Source organism: Pongo abelii, chromosome 8 (genome assembly GCF_028885655.2).
Source record: "Pongo abelii isolate AG06213 chromosome 8, NHGRI_mPonAbe1-v2.0_pri, whole genome shotgun sequence".
NCBI classification, from domain to species: Eukaryota; Metazoa; Chordata; class Mammalia; order Primates; family Hominidae; genus Pongo; species Pongo abelii.
Genome location: NC_071993.2, coordinates 103,209,028 through 103,228,701, shown reverse-complemented (window position 1 = coordinate 103,228,701; position 19,674 = coordinate 103,209,028). Strand labels below are relative to the sequence as shown.

General features: G+C 41.0%; 1 protein-coding gene across 1 annotated transcript in view; it reads left to right on the top strand.

Moving 5' to 3' along the window:
* The window catches only part of BLNK (B cell linker), a 79,264-nt gene that overhangs the window by 12,509 nt on the left and 47,081 nt on the right, over positions 1–19,674 (top strand). Inside the window, exons 2-3 of the mRNA XM_002821026.6 lie at positions 12,048–12,113; positions 16,298–16,347. Coding sequence (XP_002821072.1) covers positions 12,048–12,113; positions 16,298–16,347 — 116 coding nt within the window. The remainder of the gene's footprint in view (positions 1–12,047; positions 12,114–16,297; positions 16,348–19,674) is intronic.

The following is a 19,674-nucleotide window of genomic DNA, read 5'->3' as shown; positions in this document are numbered from 1 at the left end:
TTAACCTCTCTAAGTCAAATTTTCTCATCTATAAAAACAGGGATAACTACAACTATGTGAATATATTAATGCTATTGAACTGGACGCTTAAAAATGGTTAGGATGGTAAATTTTTTGTTATGTGTTTTTTATCACAATATAAACATGGGGATAATAGGACCTCCCTCACAGGGTAGTTATGAGGGTTAATGAGATAATGCACACAAAGTACCTAGCACATAGCACATGCTCAATAAATGCTGGCTTTTACCGTTATTGATTTTCCAAGTCTGATCACTGGCATGCATGACGCTTCTTTCAACAATGGCTTACTGTACTATAATCACAGCTCTGAACTGTGGCATAAGAAGGTGGGGGTTACATCTGGCCATGGAGGTACCCCCCACCTTCTCTAGCAGGGGGCTCGAGCCTTGTGTGGAAGGGCAAGGAAAGGTATGACTAAAAGAGTTGGAGGAGTCCTCAACTAAATTAATCTCAGGGCAATCACAAAATTTCCCTGGAATTTAATTTCCTCCCTTGGCATAAGAGGAGGTTGACCCAGGATATTCCCAAAGTCTCTCTCACTTCCAAATTTCTGTGACTACCTTAATTATAGGCAAAATTCGGAGTCGGCTGTATAGTCTGAGACGCTCATGATCTCTGATCTCTTTGGGCTTCAGTATCTGCATCTGTGAAATGGAGGAGAAGGCCACTAACTCGACCTTGAGGGGCTTGTTCACATTATCACACCATGGAATGGACTGCCAAAGCTGTCAAAACTCTGCCAGCTCCACCATGAGCTCACTCTCCAGAAGGAAGCAGCCTCCAGTGCTGAATTTGCAAATCTAAATATAATTCCTGTTATTTCATAGCAAGGCCAGGCTGGAGGAAGTGAGCATTAGGAAGCCGGTGCCAGAAATGGACAAGGCTTTAGAAAGAGTGGAGGGGGAGAAGTTGTCGTAAGAGTCCTGCTGCATGCAAATAACAGGATAGTCACTAAAAAGTATCATGCTGCTTCAAAACGATGGGTTGGTGGCTGAAGACTTCAGCTTTAAGACAGAAGTGACCTGACAGGAGGAGGTTTTGTGTGAATCAGAGAATTCTCCAGTCTGCCTATATCTGTCCCCTGGCTTCACATAGGCCAGAAGGTTTCTGTCATGTGATAAGGTGGTGAAAGGGGCCCCTTTCCTGCATTACAAGAGGGTCAGGTTTGTGTTCAGGTTAGCTCTGTAGCCTGCATGTGCCATGCCCAGTGTGCACACACTGAATATTTGTGGAATAAAACAAAATGAGTCATGTATAAAACAGCAAATCATGACATTAAATTTTAAGGGGTAACCCTCATTAATAAATTGATACAAATAGTATTTAATATAATATTTTAAAAATCAAAATGAATGCCCAAAAATCCATGATGAAGAAACTACCGGAATTTTAAACGAAGACAGAATCAGTCCTGCTGATTTATTTTATCTCAGGCCCCAGTATGGCCAACATGGCACTTTGTCTCAGTAATGTCCTCTTTGAGAGTTGTTGGTCCTTTCGCACAGCTGAGGCCCACAGGGCGCTCCTAGTGTTATTCCATTGCCTTTGGTACCATGCTGTCATGAGTTTGAGGTTTGGGCCTGGCAGAGTTGCCTCCATACTGGTGTCCCAGCCACCACTGTCCCAGGCCGAGGTCGTCTTCCTTTCTTCCAACCGCATCATGACACACCCCGAGGAAAGGTCTCCAAGGGCTTCCAGCAGGACGCCTGTAACCCCCCATCTCCTTGGCCTAACAGGTCCCTTGACTATCTGTCTCTGCTCCCAGCGGTCTCATCTTCGTCTTGTAAACATCCTCTCAACACCTACTTTCTTGCCACTCTCAGCTGCTCACTGGACCCGAAACATCTCAGACAGTTTCACCTCTGAGCCTTTGCACTTGCTGTTCCTGATACCTGGCTGCTGTTCCTCACCCTTCTGATGTGACTAGAGATGTGAGATGAAGAGTCAAAGAGAGAGAGAAAGGGTTAAAGAACATTCAGAAGTTTCAAGCCTGAAGATCCAAGGATGCCAGCTTATAAACTCCATTTTCTTCTTCTTCTTCTTCTTCTTCTTCTTCTTCTTCTTCTTCTTCTTCTTCTTCTTCTTCTTCTTCTTCCTTCTTCTTCTTCTCCTTCTCCTTCTCCTTCTCCTTCTCCTTCTCCTTCTCCTCCTTCTTCTTCTTCTTCTTCTTCTTCTTTTTTTGAGATGGATTCTCACTCTGTTGCCCAGGCTGGAGTGCAGTGGTGCAATCTTGTCTCACTGCAATGTCTGCCTCCTGGGTTCAAGTGATTCTCAGGCCTCAGCCTCCCAAATAGCTGGGATTACAGGCACACGCCACCACTGCCAGCCGATTTTTCTATTTTTAGTAGAGCAAGGGTTTCACTGTGTTGGCCAGGCTGGTCTTGAACTCCTTACCTCAAGTGATCCACCCTCCTTGGCTTCCCAAAGTGCTGGGATTACAGGCATGAGCCACCATACCCGGCCCTTTTTCTTTTTCTTATTGTCAGTTTTCAATTTTCTATCATATAGCTGTTTCAAAATTTAGTAACAAAAATAAAATATACTATATTAGTAGCATCTTAAAAAGAAACTCAGAGTCAATTATATTAAACACCTAAAAAAGGAGGAAGTCAACTAGAGAATCAGCAGATCTAATGATGATCATTAATTTTTTTATTTTTAAATTAAATGCATTTAAATGTATTTAAATTTTAAGTTTAAAAAAGTGTTTCTAAAAATCCGTTCATAGTAAAAAGTATTCATGGATGCATTTTTGTTTCTATATAGGCCAAAGAAAACATTACAGAGATTTCTACTCCAAATTGATTTTAGAAACATATAAATTGGAGACACCAGGTCAATTGTACCAGCACAGGTATTCTAAGGATACCCAAGTATATGTGGATAAAGCAAAGGGCTGAGCCAGCAGCCTCCAGGGGTTCTTGCAGTACTTGAACTCCTGACCTCAAGTGATCCACCCTCCTCAGCCTCCCAAAGTGCTGGGATTACAGGCATGAACCACCACGCCCGGCCCTTTTCCTTTTTCTTATTGGCAGTTTTCAATTTTCTATCATCGAGCTGTTTTAAAATTTAGTAACAAAAATAAAATTTCTATATGAGCATGGAGCTCAGGGTGAGACTGAGTGACTGAGCCATGACAAAAAGCTCAGGCTTGATTCAGTAGACACCGGGGAGCTGCTGCACTCTTGAGGAAGGAGTGATCTGTTAAAATCCAGGTTTTTAGAAACATTCTCTGAAAGAGGCCCTAACAAGCTCTCACAGCATGGATGGGAGGTCCCTGCTGCCAGTTGCTGCATCTTCCTGTTGTAAAGGGGAAAGTGTAGGCTTAGATCTTGGTTCAAAGAGGAGGACCAGCCCTATGAACACTGAAAGGATGAAACTCAAGAACTGGACCTGAGGTTAGGATGCGGGGGATGAAGAAGGAAGGATTTATTTGTTCTGTTTCTTTACAAAGAGTCACTTTCGCCTGAGACACTCTTTAATCCATTCCTACATGCAGATTAAACAGGGATTTTCTCTGATTAGCAATGCTTTGCATTCCACCCTTTCTGAAAGACAAATGAAAAAAAAATCCTGAAACCTGCCTTTCATTGTCCTCTGTGACAGCACTAAAGAGCTACAAGGAAAATAAGATGTTTTATGATCTTCTTATTTCTACTAAACTTTTTTTAAAAGTACTTCTTACAGATAATATCATCTGTTAAATCATCTCCTGTATTTAATAAAAATTATTGGAAAAGTGTTTTTGTCAAATATGTAATTTCTTGGACACCTCTGGTGATCTGGCCAAAATATCTGCATGCAGCTGCCCTCCCCGTGCCCTCTTGGCCCTGGAAGAGCTCAATGTCTTCCAACTCCATCCTTCCTGAACTTGTTTATCCTTCTATGTGCCTGGGGCTGTTCTCAGTCTGCAGATACCCTTCTGTGGATTCTCACTATGGATTCCTCTCCTTGTGCTCTCTTGGCCAGACGATCTTCCCTGGGGTATGTACAAAGTTCTCCTATCCTGATAACACTATCAGTGGTTCTTAAACTTGGCTGCACATTGGATCCCCTGAGAGCCAATGACTCTGGTTTAAATGGTCGGGGGCAAGGCCTGGGTGTCAAGATTATTAAAAGTCCCCTAAGTGATTCTAATGTGCTGTCAAAGTCAAGACCATTTCTTTAACCTGCCTTTTCATCCAAGAAGGAGATGTACAAAGACTGCCAATTGATGTAAGGTCGAAACTTCAATTCATAAAAGACTCATTGAAGGGCCAGGTGTGGTGGCTCATGCCTGTAATCCCAGCAATTTGGGAGGCCGAGGTGGGCAGATTACCTGAGGTCAGAAGTTCGAGACCAGCCTGGCCAACATGGTGAAACACTGTCTTTACTAAAAATACAAAAGTTAGCCAGGCATGGTGGCAGGCGTCTGTAATCCCAGCTACTCGGGAGGCTGAGGTAGGAGAATCGCTTGAACCCGGGAGGCGAAGGTTGCAGTGAGCTGAGATCGCGCTATTGCACTCCAGCGTGGGGGACAAGAGCGAGACTTCATCTCAAAAAAAAAAAAAAAAAAAAAAAAAAGACTCATTGAAGAAGGCTGGGCTGTATACAGTCAGCTCCTGGTGTCAGAGTCCCTGCTCTGACACCAGGCTGCCTGGGAAGAGAAGGCAGGCAGGCTGGAAGCATCACTGTGCCCAATTTGTATTAATCTGAGTCCAGGTAAAGGTGAATGCCTGGCCATTGGCAACCACAGCCAATTCCTTCTGCTGTCTTCCCCTTGTTGAAAGCAGACATCATACCATTGACTAAAATTCCCTTGCCAGTGTCTTTCCTTTCCTGGGGAGAATGCCTGGGTAAGCCTTTGGCCACTCATTAAGGAGAAAAGAGTAAGGTTTGTTGTTAAAGCTATTCCAGGCTATGGTGGATGGGGGAAGATACTCTGGAGGTTGGGAAGTCGTCTCTTTTGCTCTTTCCATTTAAACTTAGCCTAGAAGGGGATAAACATGGCCTAATCCTTTCTCCCCCACTTTTTTTTTTTTTTTTTTTTTTTTTTTGAGACAGAGTCTTGCTCTGTCGCCCAGGCTGGAGTGCAGTGGCACGATCTCGGCTCACTGCAAGCTCCACCTCCTGGGTCCACGCCATTCTCCTGCCTCAGCCTCCCAAGTAGCTGGGACTACAGGCGCCCGCCACCATGCCCGGCTAATTTTTTTTTGTATTTTTAGTAGAGACGGGGTTTCACTGTGTTAGCCAAGATGGTCTCAATCTCCTGACCTCATGATCGGCCCGCCTCGGCCTCCCAAAGTGCTGGGATTACAGGCGTGAGCCACCGCACCCAGCCTGGCCTAATCCTTTAAAAATGGCTCTCAACCTTCTGTGTGCATAAGAGTCACCAGGCCTAGAAAATTTGTTAAAAAGCAGATTGCTGGGCCCTATCTGGAATTTTTATTCTATTGATATGGTTTAGGGTCCAGTGATCTGAATTTCTAATAAATAAATACAGGCAATCTTTAGACCTTACTCCAGAAAACACTGTTTCAGAGGGTGATCTGGAAGAGAGGCTGGGTTTGAAGGCACGAGAGGGAACCTGAGATTGTCCCCTCCCTCCCTGCCCCTGAGGTCCAAGCCTCTTGATCCCAGGCTCCCAGAAGCAAGGCATTCGGCACTTATTCTCACACAGCCTTTGCTTCTCCTGGTCTCAGATTGCCATGTGGTCTGGTCATCTCTCTGCTCCCTCAAGCTGAGGGGTCCTGATTCACTACTTCTTGTCACGCCTACTTGGATCAGAGTTTCAGGTATTTAAAAGACCCTCAGTTTGCAGAGGAAGGAAAGATGCAGATAAAGTCTAAGGATGGTGCTCACTTATGAAAATATTCACAATATAGTAAGTGGAACACACAGATTTCAAAATGTCAAGAGTGATCTTAGTTGTGTAAAATCTGTACATCTTATGCATGGGTAGTAAAAATTGGAAGGTTATTCAATGGGAATCCTTCTAGAAGATTCCTCTATTCAACCTGCAGCACAGGGACCAACAACCAGGAGGCCCCGGGAAGACAGGAAACATCACAGTACCAAGCCTGAGGCCTGCCTGCCACATCCTCATTTTCTTACATCCTTTTTCTAGGTTGGAGTCTTTGCAGGATTAGTGACAGCAAAGACAGCCCATCCCCCACCAACAGGGATGAGGTGGAGTCTTAGTGCCACCCCCACTGCATTCTGTGTTAGTCACTTAGAGCACCATATTATAATAGCAATGGCAAAATGGTCCCGACCATGGTACTCTGCTCCAAGAAGGGCTAGTCCCTTTTCCATTGTCACGCAAGGAGAGGAGCATGTTCTGCCTGCAGTCACTTCATCTCCATTCTATAGCTTTTGCAAACTGTGGCTCAAGAAGAAAGTACATGACTATAAAATAAATTAAAATATATAGGCAGAGGTTAGTCTGAATTCATACAGAGAAAAGTCAACAGTCCTGCAAAGAAGCTGCAGACGGAAAAGCACACACCCAAATTATGCTTCCAATTGACCACCCAATTTATTTGTCTGAAACTTTGCACTTGAGTTAATGAGAACTTAGTTTTTCCCCCAAACAGGTATTTGCTTTACTTGGGCACAACTAAAAGGCCCACAATAGAAAAAGGCATGATCTATAATAGTCATGCACAAAGGATGGTCTGCAAACTGGTAGCATCACCACCACCTGGGAATTTGTTAGAAATGCAGGGGCTGGGCATGGTGGCTCATGCCTGTAATCCCAGCACTTTGGGAGGCCGGGGCAGGCAGATCATGAGGCCAGGAGTTCAAGACCAGCCTGGCCAACATAGTGAAACCCTGTCTCTACTAAAAATACAAAAAATTAGCCTGGCATGGTGGCAGGTGCCTGTATTCTCAGCTACTCAGGAGGCTGAGGCAGGAGAATCACTTGAATCCGGGAGGCAGAGGCTGCAGGGAGCCGGGATCATGCCATTGCACCCCAGCCTGGGCAAAGAGCGTGAGACTCCATCTCAAAATAATAATAATAATAAAAATAAAAAAAAAATGCAGATTTTCTGACGCACCACAGACAACCCAATGAGAATCTCCAGGGGTGAGGCCCAGCCAGTTGTGGTCCAACAGCCCTCTTGAGGTCTATCGGATTCTAAAGTAAGGCACTTTAAAGGCAAAAAACCGCAGTAACTTTCAAATGGTGACTTTTCTACTCTCAGTGCTTCCTGGAATTTAAATCTCTCAAGATTCAGACTTACCCAGGGTCACACTACTACAGTGTGACTAAGTTACGTGTCTTAATTCAAAAGCTTGAAAATTAAAAACAAAAGAGAGAATATAAAATTTGATTTGGTTTACACAAGTAAGTATTATAATTATTTATATGACCTGCTCACCATTTTTAAATACCAAAATGCCATACTACTTAAAATTACAATACTTATATATTTTAAAACATGTATTAGATAAGCTTTGTTCTTCATTTTATTTTGTTACATGAGCATGGCTCTCTCTCTATGACTTTAGAAGATTAGGACATTGTGACCTTATTATCCATCTCCCCACCATGGAAGGATATCTCTGAATGAGATAATCAAAGTGAAGCTGTTTTATGCCTTACCTATCTTTACCTACACACAACTCATCTCAGTAAAAGGATTGCTGTTTGAATCCAGAACAACCCCTCCTGGAACAGACCAGTTGTGCATTCTTTTGCTATGGCATGTGCTATAAGTTGTAATAAGGAGCAAAAAGCACTCCAAAATGAAATGGCCAATACTAGACAGCAGCAGAGCTGTGCGTCACCAGATGCATGGACAGTTGACATAATGAGCTAACAGCATCACAGCAAATCTTGGTTTGGGGTCACTATGTCTTACCAGATCACAGAAGTTTGGCAGTTGTAACAAAGCAGTCTATAGACATCAGAATTTGTGTGAATGAGATACAGACAGAGAAGAAAACTTTAAAATATAAAAAGTATAATTTATCTAGGGTGACTATAGTTAACTATAATTTATTGTATATTTCAAAATAGCTAGAAGAAAAGATTTGGAATGTGCTCAGCACAAAGAAATGATAAATGTTTGAGGTGAGGTGACGGGTTTCCCAATTACCCTTATTTGATCATTACACATTGTATGCATGTATCAAAATATCACATGCATCCATAAATATCTACTGCTATTATGCATCAACTTTAAAAAGTATAGTTTATGTAACACTTCAGTAACTTACTGTAATTATATAGTTACATAGTATAATTGTTATTGTTATAATAATACACAATAAAAAGTAATTAGGAAATGCCAAGAAGCACCAAATGCCAAATTGAGCAAATGACAAAATTGCATCCAATTCTTTTGCAACATTTTGCATCTGTTTATTTATATCCACAGCAAAATCACTTATGCAAATTGGCCCCTGGTTCCCTGTTACTCTGACTGTGTCCCACTCTTGACAAATTTCTGATAGGATTCTTCACTGCTGGCTCATTTTGCTCCTCAACCTGGTTAAGCATTAACTTAAGCTAAAGATACTCCATTCAGTTACAGTCAGCTTACAACCAGAGCTGCCCTCTGCCCTCCACATGAAATTATTGAATTTCCTTGCAATAAGTCCACTTCAACCTCTCTCTCTCTCTCTCTCTCTCCCTTTCTCTCTTCTTCTCTCTCTCTCTCTCCCCCGCCCCCCGTCTGTCTCTCAATCTCTCTTTCTCTCCACTGCCAGACCCCTTATTTTCATTTCCTTCTTTCCTCTATCTCGAAGATTCTCTATAGTTCCTCAGGAAAAGGAGAAAAGCGTTTGGCATAAAGTATATGTGAACAAATTCTAGAAAACTGTAGAGTTCTGGGGCAACTCAAGGGCCCATCTGAGGGACCCTCTGTGTGTCTCTCAATCATCCTTTTCTCTCTGCTACTGAGCCCATAATATGTGCCTGGCTCTTTCCTGAGCTCTTACACTTGTATCATCAGTGTGCGCGGCCTCCCTAGCTAGGGAGTATAAAATATGGTCTCATTTCCTTTGTTACCCAAATTACAATGACTTGGCACCAGACCCCTGACACATACATTTGAACGTGGGCCCCTCAGTGGGTCCCTCACTTATGTAGATAATTCTCCAAGATGCAGCCATACGGCTGTCCCAAAAGAAGTTTCTCCTATCCTTCTACTTCACACTCCAGCCTGTCCTCCCTCCACCCTTCCATGCCAGTAGAACACTCTCTTCCCCAAGGCCCAGCTGAGGCCGGGCTGCAGCTACTACAAGATCTTACTGAAGATTCAGGGACAGCAGAGAGGGATTATGTGGTTGAAAATAGCTAGCGATGGCTCTGGCTATGGCTTTTCTCAGAGCAGAGGCCCAGACCCAGCCTCAGATTCAGGGCTACCACCCCCGCCATCGCCCCAACCCCCACCACTGAAAATCCCTCAGGTTTGTCTGTGCTTTTCAGCACTCTAGCGCCTAACAGCCATTAGCCCTAGAAGGAGAGAGATCTCCCCAAAATCCGCAGCCTAAGTTCCCATTTTACCTTTGAGCAATCTCCCTTTTCCCAATTCCCTATCCAGTAAATTTCACTCCACTCCCTAAGTGCTAGAGGGCCTGCCCTCAATAGAGCAGACCCGGCAGAGCACCAGCATCACTGCATTGTTTAGCTTTAAATTAACACTTGGTAGAGGACACCCACAGGCCTGCCCAGGCAGAGTTCTTCTGAGAAGCTGTCCTCTTACCCTCTAAACTGCTCCACTGCTGCACCAAAAAGTAACCCTTCTGCCGCACGGGCATTCTAAATTCACAAAGGGCCAAGGTAGTATTTCTCCCAGATGTCCTCAACCAACAGTTTCCTAGACCTATGCTAAACTATTTCTATTACTTAACCCAAGGCCTAGCTCGCAGAGTCAGAGAAATCTGCTTTCAGGATTATGGGGGAAATCACTATTTCCTACAAGAACAATAGCTGTGTACAGCTCATTATCTAAAGGGTCCAGTCAAATAGTTTTCTCAGAACAAAGGAAACATTTACCTGAAAGGTGAATTAAAACATCCTACTCTTTCAGGGAAGAACCATGTGAAATTTTATTATACATTTTTTAAGTCAGAAAATTATTATGAGGAAAACATAACATGGCCCTATCCTCCCATTATAATATTTTTCTCCATATTTGTATATAACACAGATAATACAAATATCTACACATGCTATAAAAATTCAAATATTTTAAAGCATCATAAAGTAATAATCCCCTTTTTAGAAAGTAGAAGTTCCAGGCAGCAATATAGATGTATATTCCTCTTTTTTTGAGGGGTCTGTGGCATTCCATTGCATGGATCTATCAGACTTCATTTAACTAGTTCCCTTTTAATGATTGATGAGCATTGGGTTGTTTTCGGAGTTATGGTTGTGGGGAGGGCAGAAGAAGCAGGGAGAAGATTAGAGAGTTCTTACACATCATGCTGCAATAAACATGCTTATATGTATATACTGATATCATTTTCTGACCATTTCCATAAGACAAATTCTTAGCAGTCCAATTGCTGGGTCAAAAGTCATGGATGTTTTAAATCTTGATAGATTTGATTGTAACAATTTACCTTCTCAACACTGGATATTATCACACTTGTTATGTTTTGTCAGTCTGATAGGCGAAAAGACATCTCACTGTTGTTTAGATTTAGATTTGTTTAAATATAAGTGATGTTCAATATATTTTCATTGGTCTATTGGCCACTTGTATTTGTTTTCTGTTAGCTGTGTGTTCATATCTTTTGCTCATTTTTCTATTGAATTATTTCTCTTTTTCTTACTGAGTTGTAAGATTTCTTTGTAAATCGAGAAAGGCTGGTGCAAAAATAATCGTAGTTTTTGCCATTACTTTTAGTGGCAAAAACCGTGATTACTTTTGCAGCAAACTAATATGTAGTTCTTATTATTATTACTATATGCTGCAAATATTTCTTTCAGCATGTCATTTATCTTTTGATTTTGTACATATTCTTACCAGTGGAGGGTCTTGATACATATTGTTACCAGAGGAGGATCTTGACCATGAGTCTTCCAGGTTCTTGGCATTTTGAACAAAGAATTGGACAAAATGCACAAACAAAGCAACAAAAGAATGAAACAATGAAAGCATAGATTTACTGAAATGAAAGTACACTCCACAGAGTGGGAATGGGCTTGACCAAGTGGCTCAAGAGCACTGGTTACAGAATTTTCCTTCAAGGGGTTTCCCATTGGTTACTTGGTTACATCCTATGTAAATGAAGGAGTGGCCCACAACCAGTCTGATTGGTTGCAGAAGGTGATCAATCAGAGGCTGAAGTTAAGGTACAAAGTTACACAGGAAGACCTGGCCTGGGACCAGTCTGATTGGTTACAGGAGGGGATCAATCAGAGGCACTTTCCATTTTTCATCTATAACACAGTGCAAAGGTAGTAGCCTCTGATCCTTTTGTTACTTGTGCATGGAGAGGTGGGGTTTTCCATTTGATTCAGTTCTAGGAAGTCAGTGCAAATTGGCCTTAGGTTCCCTGCCTCCAGACCCTATTCTCCTGCCTTAATATTACTTTTTGTTCTACAGAAGTTTCAAATATCAGCCAGATTTAATAGTCATTTTCTTTATGACTCCTAGGTAGGAGTAACTTTTAAACGGAAGTTTTAATAGATGCTACCTACTAACATTTAACAAAAAAGAACCTTGGGCCTGATTGAAGCCTCTGCTATGTCCACAGAGTAGCATCTATCTTTGTAATGTGGATGCTCTAAGACAATGAGCAAGGAATCAGAATATCTTTCTTCACAGCCTGAGACTGGTCCAGGCATCCCAACGGAGGGGGACACAGCCCAGTGACCATATTCCTTATAGAATCAGTCATGCTTCTCCTTTGCTAAAGTAGCAGATGGTCAATTTAATTAAATACAATATAATTCATCCCATTTGGAGGTTGTTTTGGTGGGGTTTTTTCCCCTTCTTTTTTGTATTAGAGAAGAGTAGAAGACTTTTTTTAAAAAGTCAGACTGGTTATTAATATCTTTTGTTTAATTTTGTTTTTTACAGGCAGCTTCAAAAGATGGTCCATGATATTAAAAACAATGAAGGTGGAATAATGAATAAAATAAAAAAGTAAGTTCGCCTCTATTTAAATACTTAATTATATAAAATAAGTCAATATGTGCTACATGGAAGAAAACAAATTTCTCTGTTACCTGGATGAGAAATTTCAACCTCTTTAGCATGTAACCCTTCTTTACTATTGGCTGGAATCCATGGTGGCCAGGTCTACATTCTGGAACAGGACAAGTGAGTGCAGTGGTACTCAGTGGACTTTGATTTTCCTTCTCACTGCAGGGAAGGTGAGCTATGCCCATTCAAGGTGCCTAACAAATGTCAAAGCAGGAAAATCATTTCTATAACCATTTAGCTAAGGGCTATGAAAACATGTATGGAGAAATCCAAATGAAAAGTTACAAAACACAGCCCTAGCTTCTTCAAGATGCCATGTGAGTTTTCCTTTTTTGTTTTTTTGTTTTTTTTTTTTTTTGAGATGGAGTTTCGCTCTTGTTGCCCAGGCTGGAGTGCAATGGCACAATATTAGCTCACTGCAACCTCTGCCTCCTGGGTTCAAGCAATTCTCCTGCCTTGGCCTCCCGAGTAGCTGGGATTACAGGCGCGTGCCAGCATACCTGGCTAATTTTGTATTTTTAGTAGAGACAGGGTTTCTTCATGTTGGTCAGGCTGGTCTTGAACTCCCGACCTCAGGTGATCCGCCCGCCTCAGCCTCCCAAAGTGCTGGGATTACAGGCATGAGCCACTGTGCTCAGCCAGTTTTCCATATTTTGATTTCTGCTTTTTGAATTATTACCTGAAAATGAACTTTTCAATTGGCACTTGGAGAGGAAAGCTAGCATCTCAAAACTCCTTGTACATCAAAAACTCTAAAGTTTTTTTTTTTTAAAGAGAATAAAAATTGTACATATCTGCATTTGCCACTCAAAATCTAAGGTAGATGTACCTTAGTAGGTCTTATATACCTTAGTAGGTAAGTCTCTTTCAAGAGAAAATGGGAAATGGTGTTCTGTTAAGTCTTTAAATTTTTTAAATAAAACTAATACAGATTCACCAGGGAAAAAAATCAAAAAGGCCAGAATTGTATGATGTCAAAATCTCCCATTTTCTTATATCTCCATCTTAACCCACTCCCCAGAAAGGGACACTGTCATGGTAAGTTCAGTGTGTGTATATATATGTATGTATGTGTGTATAAGTATGTATATATGTATGTGTGTGCTTAAACACATACATACATACACTGACATTGTACATACTATACACATACATTTTCATCATAAATGGCATCATAGTGCATACGCCATTCTACCAATTTGCTTTGTTGGCTTTACTTAAGCTATTTCATGGACATCTTTATTTGTTAGTAAGTAAAAATTAACCATATTCGTTTCTGAGCAGATGATTTAATAGTCTACCTTAAATATATTACAATTCAATTAACTAGCTATATATTGGTGGCCATCTTTAAGGGGGGATTTGAATTTAAACTGGTACAACATTTTTGGATAGCAATTTGATAATAGCAATCAAAATTCTCTGGTTGTTTCTTCCAATTTAAATGTCATGAATAATACTTTAATAAATGTTCATTGCAGATCTTGAATATACCAGTAGGCTAAATTCCTAAAATGAAATTTCCAAATGGAAGAAGCTGTGTCCTTAAAGTTTTAATTGCTATTACCAAATTTTTCTCCCCAAATTTTGGACCAAAAAATAGTTTATAGGAGTTCATTTCTCTATGCATTCAAAAGAGCATCCTTATTTTTTTTAATCTATGCTAAAATTAAAAATAAGAAATCACTTTTGGTGGTATTTCCAGACTATGAAATGTAAATGAGTCTCTATGCATAAGTGATCATCATAAAACATAAATGGCCTTCTGCTTGTGAGGTGGTGGTCGTCTTACAGAGGAGGAGAATTTGGCTTCATGTTCTGTCTGATGAGTGGGAGAGGTGTGTGATGATTTTCGCTTATTATTTCTGCTACAGATAGAATCTCACTCTTTATGAGATAGTCCTTGTTAAAATCACTAGCAATTCTAGTTGACAGTTTTACAATTCACCAGTTCTCAATAACATGAAGCCTCTGCATAAAATGCTTCTCTATTCCATGGCCCCCAGTTACCAGTTTTACAATACACCAGTTCTCAATAACATGAAGCCTCTGCATAAAATGTCTCTCTACTCCATGGCCAGTCATATTTACAGCAGCTGTGGAGCTCAAGTTTTTTCTAACAGCCTCTATTTCAAACATTCTGCGCATTGGATGACCAAAGCACTTTTACATGACAAACCATGTTTCTTCTCAGCCTGGAAATTATGGCCACCATAGTCATTACCCCGGGTGACGTCAGGGGCCCTTTAGCTCAAAGTGACTTGCAGTTACACTTTTACTTGAAGCCAGGCCACAGGTGCTTCCCTGAACGGAGGAAGCACGCTTGAACACGCTGGTTCCCTAACACAAGACTGTGACAGAGTTTTCACTGGTCTATGGCCGCGTGAGAAAATAAGGACCATGAAGTGTTGGGGGTTGTGTGCAGCAGCCAGCTACAGAGTAAAGTTCAACTATGCCTTTTACTCCTAGTGTTGAGTGGCCAACAGTCCTTTAGTGAGTTTTTCCTTTATTCTGAGATGATTTGGGGGTGTTAAAATACCCTTCCTTTTCTTTTATGAAATGATAGTAATAATGGATAACAGGTAGTTTGTGCTTTTGGAAATTTTACTATTCCTTGAACCAACCTGGGCACCAGACCCAGTTTTGTTTTTGTTTTTCTTTCTTGTAACACCTTGGATGATCTCTGTCTCTATACCTCATCATGGGCCTAATGATAGTATCTTCCCAGCCCACCCTGCTGGCTTGTGAGAGAATTGAATGAAATAATAGATATTGAGAGCCTATGAGAAAAAGAAAACCAGAATTTCTATGTAAATATACGTATAGTTATTTTTGCAAATTACAATTTTGGTTTGTAAATTCTTTTTGTGTGAGTTTTTTAATCAAACACAAATTTCTATGCTTTTTTTTTCAAAACATGAAAAGTTTGTATATAATAGCAGTTATACTGCTTCTATAGAAGGATATGATATTTTAGTAAATAAAGGCTACTGGATATAAGTTTTATTTATGTATATTTTAAATTTCATTAAGCAAATAATTCTTAGTTAAAATGGGTAATAATTATTAAAAATAATTGACTATAAACCTTACTCATTTCAAGTAGTGGAAAGGGAGGTATCAGAACTTATAAAACTTGGAATAGTTTTCTAAAATGTAATTTCAATTTTCTTCTTTTATTGAATGAAGAAGGATTGTGACTATTTAGCACATTTCATATGTGCATAAAGGTACTAAAGTACCTTTACTTTAGTAAAGTTTTGAGAGTGCTTAAAACAAGTTGAATACTAAATATGCTAAGTCTCATAATCTCCAATCCTGAGACACTCACTGTTCACTTGTTCGGCTTTTTTTTCTTTTTAAAGACAGTGTCTCGCTCTGTCACCCAAGCTGGAGTGCAGGGGCGTGATCATGGCTCACTGCAGCTTTGACCTCTGGGGCCCAAGTGATCCTCCCACCTTAGCCCCTCAAGTAGCTGGGACCACAGGTGCATGACACCATGGCTGGCTCATTTTGTTTATTTTTTTGGAGAGATGAAGTCTCACTATGTTACCCAGGCTGGTTTTGAACTCCTAGGCACAAGTGATCCTCCTGCCTTGGCCTCCCAAAGTGCTGGGATTACAGAAATGAGCCAGTGTGTCTGGCTTATTTGTGTTTTTAAAATGGTGCAAACATGATTTTAGCCCAACCTACAACCAAAATGCTTATTGTAGCTGATTTTTTCCTGTTAAACATTTGTAAGTCATTAAAATACAGTTCATCTTATCTTACCTTCTTATCAACACTTACCTTACCAACCAATCAACACTTATCTTCCTTGAACCTCTGAACTCAGTGCTTACTATTATCATATTCTGACCTCTCTGAGCCCTTCTCCACCTGACTTCACTTTTGCCAAGTCATAGCCACATTATGCATGCATTGGGGAGATGGGGAGAGGTGGAAAACCCCTGACTAATGGCTTCACTACATTTACAATACATCAAATCTGTCCATTGATGGGTCCAAGAGAAGCCATTATGCTATTAGTTGTCTATCTATTCTCTCTATATCAGCTTCTAGCATCGGCTTTGACCATCATTATTCTGCTCACTGACCTTTTGTCTCATGGTTGTTACCTCCAGGCTAAAAGTCAAAGCACCTCCAAGGGTTCCTCGAAGGGACTACACTTCAGGTAAAGTATTTCTCAGATACTTTAACTGACTCTTGACTAATTTAATGTTCATATTTACATTTATGCTTATGGAAAGGGAAATATGCTATCTTCATTTGAAAACAAAAGGTATCTTTTCTAATTTCAAGAATGACTAAATCTATTAGGCATTTTGACTACAGCGGAGATGTAGTTTTTTTATCCATCCATCCACCCACCTATTTATTGGTCACTTATTAAACATCTTCCATGTGCCAGGCACACACAGATCTGAGGCAGGAATACAGTGCTAAAAGTTAAAGATAGAGTCTACATTTGAGGAATTTATAGTCTAGAAGGGAAGATAGATTATTGTATTAGTCTGTTTTCACACTGCTGATAAAGACATACCTGAGACCAGGTAATTTATAAAGAAAAAGAGGTTTCATGGACTTACAGTTCCACACGGCTGGGGAGGCCTCACAATCATAGTGGAAGGCAAAAGGCACGTCTTACATGGCAGCAGGCACGGTAGAATGAGAGCCAAGTGAAAGGGGAAACCCTGGATAAAATCATCAGATTCTATGAGACTTATTCACTGCCACCAGAACGGTATGGGGGAAATTGCACCCACGATTCAATTATCTCCTACAAGGTCCCTCCCACAACATGTGGGAATTATGGGAGCTACAATTCAAGATGAGATTTGGAGGGGTACACAGCCAAACCATATCAATTATGTTAAAAGTAATTATAGGCCCAGGTGCAGTGGCTCACACCTGCAATCCTAGCATTTTGGGAGGCTGAGGAAGGCAGATTGCTTGAGCCCAGGAGTTTGAGATCAGCCTGGGCAACATGGCAAAACCCTGTCTCTACAAAAAATTCAAATTATCCAGGTGTGGTGGCATGCACCTGTAGTCCCAGCTATGCAGGAGGCTGAGGTGGGAGGATCACTGAGGTCAAGGCTGCAGTGAGCTGTGATCATGCTACTGCAATCCAGCCATGGCAACAGAGTGAGACCCTGTCTCAAAAAAAAAAAAAAAAAAAGAAAGAAAAGAAAAGTAATTACGATTCAGTGACAGGGGAAGCACAAAGTTCTGTGGAATTCCACAGCAGCACTAATGAATCTAATCTGTGGCTGGGAGTGTGGGGTAAGTGGGGAAGAGACTACTTCCTCCATCAAAAGCTGTTTAAATTGATACTTGAGGATTGTTGAAGGGGTGGGGGTAATAAATTATTGCTGGCACATTGCTGACACTCAGTCCTCTCCAAGTTTAGCCTGCAACCTCGTTCCAACTAGGATCAACTCTGGCAGGAAAGAAGGGTTAGTTTTGAGATTTGTAGTGTTTCTGGCAGTGGTGAGCCAAGTAAAATATTCAATACACATTTCTTTATTAGAACAAATACGTTGGAGGATAGTTTTAAAATCTTTCTATAGCATTAATTATAAAGATTTCCTGAATATCCCTCAGTGAAAACCACAGAGCTACAGACATCATTGATGATTCTCAACAGGGCAACAGTCTTAAAACCAAACCATAACCTTAAATGACGCTTACTATTTTATTTTATTTTTTCTGCCACTAATCAAGATAGCAATAAGTCAGATAGTGCAGTTCCTCCTAAGGGAATCTTATCACACTGAGAAATGCTGACCAACCTGCCCAAGTCTGGTTACAGGCCTGTTGGACCACTCACTAATTCACAGAGTAATTATTGGCATCATCCTGCCAATCAGTCAGCAAGTTTAGACAGTTGGTCAGGGGATGCCAGTACAGTCTGGCACTAAAAGAGGGACTCTGTTCTGGGCTTTCATATCTACCTAATCAATAAGTCAAGGAAGCTTCCTAGTTACATGAGAACAAACACATTCTTCCTTCCAAGTTCTAAATAAAGAAAAGAAACCAAAGCAGACTCAACCTGTTAAAGAACTAAATAAGTTTGATGGGAAGATTATAAAATCATGGAGTCTTGGGTTTAAAAGGAACTCCAGAGGTCATGTAGAACAATATTTGATCCAGGGCTTAACCCCTATCCCACCACCATGCACCTCCACACACAAGGCCCAGCTTCTGCTTGGACACTTTCTGTGATGGTTTCCCATGGTCTAGCAAGGGACAGGCAGCCCTGGCTGGTTATAGATACAATCCATTTCCTTGTGACTTCCTATGTCTATCCTGATGGCCACACAGTTCAAGCCTTTAAATATTAAGAAAAGTACAGCCAGGCACAGTGGCTCACACCTGTTATCCCAGCACTTTGGGAGGCCAAGATGGGAGGATCGCTTGAGGCCAGGAGTTTAAGACCAGCTTGGTCAATATAGCGAGATCCCATCCCTTAAAATATAAGAAAAAAATATTAAGAAAAATAGAAATAGAATTGTCCTGTGCAACTTCAAAGGAGAGAATTAAGAAGTTAGGCCATCTGAGTAGTTTCTTCTCTGGGATAAACACCTCCAGGTGCTTCAGCTGTTTTGCACATTTTCTGATTCATTCAACACGTGTTTCATGAGTGTGTCCTGTGTGACTCTCACTGTGCTAGATCTGGAGTGGGGAACAAAATACAACCCCTGACCTTACAGTGCTGAATGACTAGTGGGGAGTCAGATAAGAAACAAGAAAGCAAACAGGTAAATATAAATTAGCAAACATGGTACCTGCTGTGAGGGAAGATCGAAGAGTGCAGTGATGGGGAATCAGTGTGGGGTAGGAGAAGAGCTTAGGTGGTCTGGGAAGGTCTGTCTGAAAAGGTGACATTTAATTTGAGGATTTGGGGACAAATGTGCAGGAATATTTGCCACTTTTAGATGAACCAACAGCATCAGAGATGCTGGACACAGATGCCAGGAGTTCAGAGTCAATTGTTGGAAACCTAAGTGGACTGACATATCTGATTTCAGGGTGGACATCTCTCCTGATTGTCCCCTCACACTCACCTGTCTGCCTGCTGATCCACCCACCCAGGCCCTCTCCTTTCCCTCTATTTCTGCGTGGGGAAAAGGGAGGTAGCATCCATCTATTATTCATCCTTTTGCCTAACCCACATATTTGGGATCAACCTTGATGCCTCCTTTTCCCTCACCTTCTACAAAAATTAATCTCCAAATCTCATTGATTTGCTCTTAAATGCCTCTTAAATATTTTTTCCTTCTCTATTCCCATTGCTACAGCTAAGGCCTTCATCATCTCTTGCTTGTCCTAGGGTAGAAGGCTCTAAGTAATCTGCTTAATTCCTGATTGCATGTGGTCCTCTCAACTTCCACCACAAAATTGTTCTGAAATAAAATTCTCTTTAAATCTTTTCATGGCTCTACATTGCCAACAAGAGGAACTGCAAACCACTGAGCCCACATACAAGGTCTTTCAGCTT